Source organism: Protomyctophum parallelum, assembly GCF_964188405.1.
Source record: "Protomyctophum parallelum genome assembly, chromosome: 19".
Classification (NCBI taxonomy): Eukaryota; Metazoa; Chordata; class Actinopteri; order Myctophiformes; family Myctophidae; genus Protomyctophum; species Protomyctophum parallelum.
The window spans coordinates 34,884,226-34,895,790 of NC_139717.1; the positions used below are offsets into that span (position 1 = coordinate 34,884,226).

An 11,565-nucleotide genomic window follows, 5' to 3' on the forward strand; every position below is an offset into this window, starting at 1 on the left:
TCATTCTAGACCCCCAGGAATGCGCCCAGGGCTCATACTGTAGTGTTAGTACTCTGTGCTGTACTCTACTGGCCACTTTAGGTGTTGCAGCTGTTGGTGCTTGCACACATACACATACATACTGTAGCTGCATAATGGAGCTGAGGCACCGCTCAAAAAGAGACCATTACTGCATCAAAAGTCAACAAACTACACTATTGGGGGGTCACAGCCTGAAAAGGTTGAGAAACTCGTCTACTCGGTCTGTGTAAGGACAGTTCAGAATCCTGTCTTTTTTTCTTTTTTTTAAGATATTTTTTTTGCGGCTTACGCCTTTTATTGATTTTTTAAGGGACAGACAGTAGGCTGACAGGAAACGGGAGAGAGATGGGGGGATGATATGCGGTAAAGGCCGTGTCGGGTTCGGGAGTCGAACCCGCGGCACACTGCGACTGGATCACCAGTCCGGTGCCCAGACCGTTACGCTACGGCCTGGGCCCAGAATCCTGTCTACCAGTGACATCGATGGTGAATCCAAGCTAATAGAAATGGCAGGATTGATATTCCTAGAAAGTGCCATGATCGCATTAATGAAAAATAAATAACGTAAAAAGAAAATCTTGGAAAAGTACTTCAAAGGTTTTGAAGTATTTTTGCTTTACTTTTTCAGCACTTTAAACTTCTACTCCACTACATCTGAGTCAAATATTACAAAATGTCCTGTCATGGGAAAAATAAATCTTGCAAATTAGTTCAGAAACACTTTGGCAGGACTGCAGGTTTAATTGGGTACTCCACATGACATGTTAACTTTTTACATAGATTTTTGATTTTTAACTTGCACATCAATAAATACAAACGTGTTTTGCCAATTATTTTAGGGCCCACTTGCAATATACTCATGGCCTGCCAGTGGGTCCCCACCCACAGGTTGGTAATCGCTGCCCTAGAAATAACAAATGCTTGCGGTTAATGGGTTGGATGGCAGTTTGACCCTCTGGCTGTTTTCATACAGTTTAGACAGGGATAGCTGAGTCTGCAAAATGTAGCTGGTAATCTGCATCCCGGTCCTCACTAAACAAGAAACCACACGTTCAATAGAAATATGGGTTTTATTGGTTTTAACTGCAATCTGTCATTACAAAAACAAAAAAAAGTAATTACTGTAGTGAACAGCAACGGCTGCTATAGGATAAATACATTCAACAGTTGCTTTTCCGTGTGTCAATCCTGTTAACCTTTTAAAATTCTGTACTACAAGAATATGCTTTAGGCTTTTATTCTCTTCTGTGTTATACAAAAATATGAAAGGCACTACATTTTTGGGGGTACCTGGAATGTATTGGTAGGCACTTCATGGGAAAAGTGGTCACAAAAGGAAACAAAACCCTAATGCATCATCTACAATAGATGACTAAAAGTGCTAGTAAGTGTGTGTACTGTGCATGGTCTTGTTGAACAGGCAAGCTTCTGTAATCAATTCAAATAAGAGCTTAAAAATTTGTAATTTACAGCAAAGAACTGCTATTAAAAAGGTGACTTGGCTGATCAAATAAGGGAATTAATCCCTGGCACAAAAAAAAAGAAACCAATGAGAAGAGGACTGTTACCCAAGCCAGTCTACATTCTGGATGTAGAAACCTGCAGCTTAGAACTGGAACAGGCATCAAGCCCCTGTGTCCATTGGGAACCCCTTTTATTTTAGCTAGCAATGCTAAACAGATGCTTGAAGACAAGAACTGGGTCACAGGCCTCACTGCCAAACAACCAATCAAAAGCCATTTGAAGCACAGTGCCCTTTTATCTAAAAGCTTAACCACTTAAACCCCTCTAGACTTTAGTAAACTGGGCCCGAGTTGGATCTGTACTTGGACCGCTTTTTTTTTTTTACATCAAATCTCTAATCAATCTTCACAGCTTGTAGATTGGCTAATGTCTCCCCCCACCCCTCCTCCCAGAATATGGATGCTGGGGTTAAAGTGGTTAAATATGCTCAACTTCTAGCATTTGGCACCACTTGACACTCGACACATGCAACAGTGCATTCTTTCCAATGAAAAGACTAAAACACAAAAACAGAGGCAGCACTGAAGAGAGGTTCCCAGTGGAGACAAACTAACACAGCAACAGAGAACCTGAAACCGCAGTCCCAACATGAGGGAGAGGAAAAATAAATTAAGGAAAAAAACAATGTCGTTGCATGTCGTTTAAATTAAGATTCACTTTCAAAATAAATCAAGTGTAGTTACAAAAAAAAAGAAAATGTCATTGCAGTATAATATATTAACTGTGAAAAAAATAACAAAAACAAGGTCTTCACAATCTTGCGATTAATACGGAAGATCATAATTTAACATAAAAGAAAATATATTCTATCGTTTCATTATCCAGATAAATACAAAATAAAAATGCTTAAGATCAGCAATAAATACATTTTGATAAGTTAAATAAGCAGTGACAAGAAAAACCCTTACTTTGAAGAGCTTTTTTTAAAATAAACTAAACAATAATAATATAACAATAGAATATTTGAACAAGGTGGAACTGACGAGAGAACTTTTCAGCTCAATTGACTAGTAAGTAGTCATCTCAGCCAAACAATTAAATTGTGGGAATTTATAGCATGAGCTTTATGGTTAAGGGTGGGGATATAGGGATATAGCTTACCTATTACCGTATTAATTACCAACATTTTACAGATAAACTGGTTCCCCTAAAACTAACCAGCTTGGATATTAACACCAGACAAGCGTTACATTCTGGCAGATGACTAATAAAAGTTTCAATTCGGTAGCCAAATCAAAATTAGTGGATAACATTTTTAGATTCAGCCGCCATATAAGAATTGAGTGGTGACATTTTTTGATTCGAATACTGGCAAGTAGACAAAAATAATAATAAAATCAAGACTTGTCTAATCACCCTGTTGATATCCAACATAAATGACCAGCAAGCCCCGACTCTTGACTATGGTGGTCCAAGCCTCCAAGGCACATAGCACCAAGGGAAATCTATCATTCATTCCATACCACCCCAACTATAAAGCAAACTGATCTGTTGTATCCCCTTATTTAAAATAAAAATCCATTCCACAATGGTTGGAGCAGAAATTTCAGTATGATTACAAGTGGAAAAAACGAACATCATGGTCCACCAGTCTTGGCTTCTTGTGTGAAAGACACCAAGGCATTTACAACTCAACCCCATTGTCCAATGATTTTCTATTGTTCAATTCAAAACATAAAATGGTGGTGACCCTTTTAAAACAGAGCACTGATTTGTCACAAGCCTTTGACGTTGCAAAGGCCAAGAGGTGTGTTAAGGCTGTGGCACGAGGCAAGTAATGAATGGCTGTCTGCTGATGTGCAACACACCAACAAACCAAGCACAGAGTCGTCCTTATTTGGTAGACACTCTTGAACTGCCTGTCCTATTGCCCAGAATAGATAATACTAACTACATTTTCATCTGATACACGAGCTACTTCACACCCTGCCTCTCATTCATTCATTCACCCATGGCACAGAATACAATTCTGAACTGGTTCTTGTGGTTTAGAGAGGGACTGGGAGGAGAGAGCGTCTTATGCCCAATGCTCCGTCGCACACCGGTGTTGTGTGCCAAAAATAGCCGATCGAGCTTATGGATCGGTTATATTTGGCATCACAATGTAAAGGTTTATGATGTGCAGTGTGGGGAGATGTTTTAAAGGTTCATCAGCTGGTATGGAAATGCATCTGAAGGTCCAGATGCACTTGGCTACCAGCGATTCAGAGAAGATTGTGTGTGTATTTGACTATGTGGCCACGTATGTGGAGAGATCATCACAATCCCTGAAGTTCACTGAAGACTGACAAAAATAGCCGATCCGTAAACTCACATATTGAGCTTATAGATTGGCTATTTTTCGTACAGGACACCATCATGTGACAGAGAATAAATTGGGCTTAAGAGGGTAAAGGGAGAAGGCATGAAGATCCTTGACAGAGAAACCAATCCGTCTTTTTCTTTTCTGATTTGACTCAGTGGCTACAACAATGCACAGAGCTGTCCGCTTCCGTTGTAAACAAGGCCAGGAGAGGAGGGGGGTGGTGGCGTTGGCAGGGGAGGAAGAGTAATCCCTCTTCCTCCATCAGGCCCCGGCATCCGGCCTTCCCTCAGTCATCAGAGATGGAGAGCCGGCTGAAGATGGGGAGGCGTCGCGAGGCGTCCAGGAGAGGGGACTCCGAGCCACTATGGCTGCCCAGGCTGCTTTGGTAGCCCTCCTGGTCAGACAGAGAGTCCGGGGGACTGGACGAGGTCTCAGACGCCGGCCGTAAGAAGCACAGAGGCGGGGCGGGGATGGCAGTGGGAGAAGGAGGGGCCTGGCCCTGCTGGGACTCGGTGATGATGGTGATGCTGCCGCCGAGGCTGGGGCCGAACAGGTTGGCAAGCTCCTGGCTGGAGTAAGTGAAGGGGTTGCTCTGCCACTCGGGCAACTCGTCAGAGAACAGGGGCGGGGGTGTGACCGAGGTGGGGCTGTCCTGCAGGCCCCCCGAGCTCGGGAACCCAGCGAAGCTGAAGCTGTGCTGGAGCCGTGGCCGCTCCAGCTTGTTGAAGGCGGAGAGGGGCAAGGCGTTGGGGGGAGGGGGTCCCCGGCGCTCCTCTGCGTTGTGGATGAAGTGACAGCGCGGCCCGTACGGGCAGAAGCCGATGGTGTGAAAGGTGCGGCACAGCTCCGTCTTGTACTTGGGGTGGCGGCTGAGGCTGCGCAGCTCGTGCATACCGTGGGCGAACTGGCACTTGTCACCGTACTTGCAGGCGCCGTTCTCCTCGAAGGGGCGGCAGAGCTCAGTCTTGTATCTGCTCGAGTTGACCTGACTTCCGCTTCCGCCTCCTCCGCCCATGCCGAGCACCGTCTGGCCCCCGGGCCGCAGCCGCTCGCCCGTTTCGGAGTACGAGCGGTCCCGGAAGAAGCGGTTCTCCTTGTTGCAGCTGCTGCTGCCGTTACCGTTCATTAGCAGGATTGCGGCGTCTGATTTCAGGCTGTTGATGAATTGGTTCTGGTTGAATTTGGTGTTGGGACTGGGGACGGTGACCGAGTGACGGCGCTGGAAGAGGCCTCCTGCTGAGGCGGCCCCCACCACCTTCCTGTCCAGCAGGGACCCTGTGGGGGGGCAGCAAGAGGAAGAGGGGCTGGCACCAGAGCAGGGGACAACAGTGCAGTGAGGTCCACTCAGTGTGTTATTGTAGTTCAACATCTTGTTCTGCGAAAAGAGGAGACATTTTAAATGTTAGACACTGTTGAGGGAAAACAATGCAGTTCACAGACTATTTCAGGTCTTCTGTGACCACAATGGATTATTTCCATGTGTTACAAAGTTAACCACTTTCAACCTGGCGCCCCCTATTTTGGGCATGTGATAATAGGCAAAATGCCACAAGATTGTTTTTTGTATCCTTTACAAAATTTGTGAAAATAAATGTACAACCTCACAACTTGTCGCACTGAGACACATTGGGAGCTTGTAGATCTACCATTTTATTTTTCACTATTCATAGTACGAAGTATATAGGGCTTAAGCGGTTAAACTGTTCACAGAGACTTGCACTGGTTTCCAGCTCAGGCTAAAAGTATGAGCAACATCAAAGTGTAAACAACCCAGGAGCCTTTGTGTATCCTAATGCACTGAATGAATGGAATTATTACATTAACCAGTACCAGTATGCACCATCGTTGCTTTGCAGCACATCGGTACAAACTGGTACAGGTTCAATGTTACATAAATGTGGACCATTTGTAACATAGGCCACTGTCAAATTCATCCGATTCCCTACTTCCCCCCTACTGTGCAGGGTGCAGTACAGTACACTTGGCAAAACTCCATGACCTCCGTGAACCCTGGTATCCGGGAAAAAAAAACTACACATGCTGTGATGTGTGTTCCATCCAGGATGCATTTTTGCAAAGGCAGCAAATATTTAACAACCCAAAACAAAAACGACTACCCACCCCTTCACTTGTTAAAGTCAGCTTCACCATAACATTTTCACAATCTTCTTCTCAGGAGGGCATGCCCGTGCAAGCAGACTATGAAGTTAACCACCACCAACAGATTGTATTCAAAATACCATATAGGTCTAGTTTAGACATTATACCACTATAAATAGAAACTGGAAAGTGTTTGCACTGTGCGACATACCCTGCACCTGAATTTAAATAATCTCGCTTTTTATTTTTGGCAAAATTAGCAGTTCAGGTTGCTTGACAATTAAGGTAAGCTTCTCTTACCCTCAGTTAATCATCTTGGTAATTAACTTTTGCATAAAGATATGTTGGCGCAATTAAAAAAAGGGCGCCTAGTGTTTATTTCAGTCATTTCACACTGGCTATCGTTCAAATGTTACGTACCGGTAGGCCATTATTGGGCGTTGTTAGTAGATCAGTGCTGTTAGTTTTCAGCAAGCGACACTGTCGCACGAAGTTGTACAAGATACACAGAATAGTCCACTTGCCAGAATGTGAACCCAGGCATGTTGAGTAGTTTTATGTTAGAAATGTTGAGTATGGGTCCCTACTAGCATGTAGAAACTGCCGGATGCTAACTTGCAAATGTTGAGCAATTTTCACAAGTGGCATAATATGTGACCATACCATTAACAACCTATAAGGGAAATAAAATCTAAATTTCATCATGCTTTAAGTAACATGCAACGTGTCAAACTAGGGGGTTTTCATGATGCTGAATCAATTCCAAGCATTAGTTTTGCACAAAAACACTCCTTGGGCTAGAAACGGCCATAGCCGTCATCACAAATGTGATGAGGTCAGCACATGGTGTGCCTATGGCCGTTTTTAGACCCAAATTATTTTTTTTGCTAAACCAGCAGTTCCCAAACCTTTTTGGCCATGCACCCCCTGTTTCCTCATGACCTAGCTGACGCACACCCCCCACATGGAAATATAAATTACATATAGAGATTAATTTCCTTTTTATCCACATATATGCACATAATATGAACCTGAATATGGGATAATATATGCAGAATAGGCTATATTCTGCATATACTTTCCATATATTGGCATATATTAATATATTTAAAATAAAACCATATCGCCTTTTCATGTCGCGCACCCCTTAGAAGGCACTCGCGCACCACAAGGGGTGCACGCACCACAGTTTGGGAACCACTGTGCTAAACTAATGCTTGGAATGGATTCAGCATCATGAAAACCCCCTAGTTTGACACATCACATGCTACATAAAGCATGATGAAAATGTGTTTTTTTTTGCCTTCTCTAGGTTAATGGTATGGTCACATATTATGCCAATTATGTTTCTACATGCTGGGGACCCATATTCACATTTCTAACATAAAACCTTGGTGTACTCAACATGTCCGGGTTCACAATGGGGCTCTATGGGCTGGCAAGTAGACTAGAAGGTAAAGAAATATCGCTTAAGAAATTATCTGCAGGTGATTGGAGGTTGGAAGCACTTTTCGTAAGTCACTGAACGGCCCTGCGTACCACCCGTTTCGCATTTTCACATAATGCAGAAGGCATTAAAAACGAGTGCTTCCAAACTCCAACACTTGGAAAAAGAATCACCTGCAGATACTTTGACAGAAAGTAGCTCATAACATGTCTATGGTGGATTGTTATGAAACAAAAGCTTGGCAGATTGAAAGAGGATAATTCAAGCTTTGCCCAGAGCTGCAATGTTGGTGAGTTTAACGTCGTTTAATACAAGCAGATCGCAAACGCAAAGTGGATGAGTGGGGTTTTCGTCGCTACTTTTTTAGTCGCTACTTTGACAAAGTCACCATGTCACTTCCAACAGAAAAGTGGCGACGTCACTCACGTCGACACTAATTTCAGCTGGAGACGTCATTTTAGGGATAGACTCGGTCCAAATATAATGTATTATTTATTAGCCCACAAGTAGCAGCACCTTATATTTCACCGCTTCTCTGCATGTTATCAAACCGTGCCACGTGAGATCGACGCCGACGGCATCGCGTTTTGAACAGTTTATCAACAGCGATCGATGCTCGTGCCTTGATTAATAAAACACCTTTGATCGGATGGACCGTTCGTTGAGTCGGTCCAACTTCCAAGCGTTGGCCGCTGATCGTGCTACTTTTTTCCGCCAACAGCGTGTCGATCTATCGGTGGGGGGTGTGTGTGTGGGGGGTGGGTGCTTGGATCAACAGTTAGCCAAAGTGAACATGCATGCAGTTGAACGTTAGCGGTTAAAAACATTGAAATCTTAACCTAAAAATCCAAATAAAATACCATCGTCACTTTTGTCCTTACATAACCGCCTAAGTCGGCCAGGTTGCAAAAACAATCAACCCCGGATAAAAAAAGACATTCTAAAACGTGATTTGAATGAAAACAGCAGGACTTGCTTCATGGCAGCAGCAGCAGCAGATCCATTTTATAATCTCTACAAAATAAGTCTAGTTTGGTTATTTTCTTTACCTTGTTGGAGACCTCACTGTATTCGAAGAAAGGCGAGAGGATAGTCGCTGTCATTTTGTAGGTTGGATTGTAGAAACTTGTGGTGGATGTGTGATTATATTAGTTAGTATAGATCCAGCGTCCCCGACTTGTTGCGTTCTGTGCCCTGCAGAGCCCCCTCTGTCCCGCGGCGCGTGTGCGCACTTCCTTTTCACCACGCAGACGCGCAGGGGCGGTGACGCGCACAGCGTGCGTGAAAGGCGTGCGTGTGGGAGGAGCTCTCTCAAAAGCCCGCGTCTGTACTTCGCCACACGACGGTGTCACTTGCAAATTTAAAATAATAAAAATAAAAAAGAACAGATCTACAAGATTACAACCCGTCGTGATTGGACACGCTGTGAGCTTGTAGATCTGTTCTTTTTGTTTTACTATTTTATTTTTTATTGATTGATTGATTTATTAACATTTAGCAGAATTACAGTACATTTCAAGCACAAACTCAATACAAAGACTGTTAACTGTGAGTGGACGACCCAATTAAGCATTACACTTAATTGTTTACAAGAGGGTCCACCATGTTCAATTCATCAAAACATTTAGAGACGTACAAATAGACACTTCTATATAGTCAAAGAACAGAACATGAATTCATCATAAAGGAAGCAAAAAGGGAAAAGAAACATATACAGTGAGGGGAAAAAGGGGGGGGGATTCAGATTTTACGGGGGGCCAGTTTCGAATTGCAGCCGTCCGTAGGTGCCCTTTGAGAGCGGTTTTGAAGGAGTCAAGGGATTCACACGTCTTAATGACTGTTGGTAGGGCGTTCCACATTTTGGTGGCATAGGAGCGAAAATAATTCATTCCCTTGTTTGTGCCGAATCTGGGTTGTACATGGTTTGTTGCACTCCCTCTGGTGTTGTGGGTGTGGACTTCGTTAACATTAAGGAAGTATTTAGACAGGTACATGGGTAAATTGGGTATCTTGGTGGTGTATCGAATCTTGTGGACCAGACCCATTGCAAGATGCTGTACTCTGTCGTCGACCCTAAGCCATTCCAGCCTGTCAAAGTGGGCAGGGGTGAGGTGGGTTCGGGGGGTGAGGCCAAGTAGGTGTTTGGGAGGTCTGGAGCCTTGTTTTTAGGGCCTTTGAGGTGCTGTGGTACCAAGAGGTGCATGCATAGTCAAAGAAACCTTGTACGAGGGCTCCTGTTAAGGTCTTTGTTGACCAGTGAGGAGATCCTGTAAACTAAAGCTACTGTACACTAGAGTATAATGATTGACAACAATGACGTGAATCCCCTTGTGCATGGTCCAAGAATCTGCAATCTGACAGATAGCACATATCTGTGTAAGCAAAAACATCAAAGTAGTATAGGCTAGTAGTGTAGAGTTATGTTGTGACTGGGTCTTGTATAGATTAGTGGTTGCATATTGACTATTTTGGCCCCCCCATGTCCTCCTCCTCTTTCAGATGCAGAAGTAAAATATTATAGTGATACAGTGGTAGCTGGCTACTAGTCCACTTGCCAGAATGTGAACCCGGACATGTTGAGTACCCTAAAGTTTTTAGAAATGTTGAGTATGGGTCCCCAGCATAAAGAAACTGCCAGATGCTAACTTGCATATGTTGGGCAATTTTCATAATTAGCATAATCATACATCTTTGAATGAAGATTGCAGCCCCTAGATGTGTCACAGAGACACATGGGAGCGTTCTACCCATTGCAGCCCAAATGTGCTGGCCTCATCAAATTTGTGATGACGGCTATGGCCATTTTTAGCTGAAGGAGTGTTTTTCGTGCAAAACAAATGCTTGCAATGGATTCAGAATCATGAAAACCCCCTAGTTTGACATGTCACATGCCACTTAAAGCATAATGGAATTTTGAAAATGTTGCCTTGTTGTCAGTGGTCAGCTTATTATGCTAATTATGAAAATTGCCCAACATTATGAAAGTTAGCATCCGGCAGTTTCTAAATGCTGGGGACCCATACTCAACATTTCTAACATACAGTAAAAATGTGGCACTGGCAAGTGACTATTAACTCTTTTAAGCCATAATGTCTCCACCAGGGGGGATACTCAGATATGTTCAGTTTGCAGTCTGCTCTGTGGCCATGGCTGGGCCCTGATGCTTATTGGTGTCAGATATGTTCAGTTTGCAGTCTGCTCTGTGGCCATGGCTGGGCCCTGATGCTTATTGGTGTCATGTCACTGCTGGTCTAGACAACTGCTTCATTTTATTTTCTGAAATTGGATTTTTAATTTTAATTAGCTGACTGAAGATTGTGATAGTTTAGCAAGGATCAATATGGTTTAAACTTTACAGGTTCACTCTCATTGATATCAGCTAATTTCATACTCATCTTGCTTTCTCACTTGACATAACATAACAGACCATAGCCTATGCACATTTCACCACTTCTGCCCCTCTCTCTCTCTCTCTCTCTCTCTCTCTCTCTCTCTCTCTCTCTCTCTCTCTCTCTCTCTCTCTCTCTCTCTCTCTCTCTCTCTCTCTCTTTCTCTCTCTCTCTTATTGTTTGTCTTCAGTTATTGCTTTGCGTCCTTGTATTATACTGTGCAGTATGTAGGAGAGGGTCCATACATACTCTCCATGGTTCCCATAGTTTCGCTGACCAACTTCATTAAATTTACCGGAATATGGTTTTCTCTTGGATAGAGTTATTGCGTTATTCTGGTTATGAGGTTTGTTTCTATCCTTGTATTACCACCACCACATAACAATATCAGCTCATTTTTTAAATACTCTTGGAGAATATGCCTTGCGAACCTCAGCTGTTTTCGTGCAGCCTGGCCTGCATAATTAGATATCAGAACCAAGCTTTGTAGGATTGGTTTAATTTAGATGCATTTACACAGTGCCTTAATCCAAAGTATTTTACAATGTGCATTCATTCACCCATTCACACACTGGTGGTGGAGGTAACCATGCAGGGCACCTGCTCATCAGGAGCATTTTGGGCTTCAGTGTCTTTCTCAAGGACACTTCGAGGGGGGGCTGCTTAAAGTAAACAAAAGACTATAGGACAGCCATAGACTTGCAGGCTGCCACATGATGTCACAAGTGAAAGTGTTGGAAAACAATTGAACTAGAATTTACTCTGATACAATATACCCC

General features: G+C 43.4%; 1 protein-coding gene across 1 annotated transcript; it reads right to left on the reverse strand.

Annotated features, from left to right (window-relative positions):
• Positions 1-1,077: 1,077 nt before the first annotated feature.
• zfp36l1b (zinc finger protein 36, C3H type-like 1b) lies at positions 1,078-8,598 on the reverse strand. The gene is made up of 2 exons (XM_083790843.1): positions 8,447-8,598; positions 1,078-5,225 (listed from the first exon to the last, which is right to left on the reverse strand). Exons 1-2 carry the CDS (start codon positions 8,498-8,500, stop codon positions 4,137-4,139), a joined length of 1,143 nt encoding a protein of 380 aa, XP_083646969.1. The 5' UTR covers positions 8,501-8,598; the 3' UTR covers positions 1,078-4,136.
• Between the last annotated feature and the right edge of the window lie 2,967 nt (positions 8,599-11,565).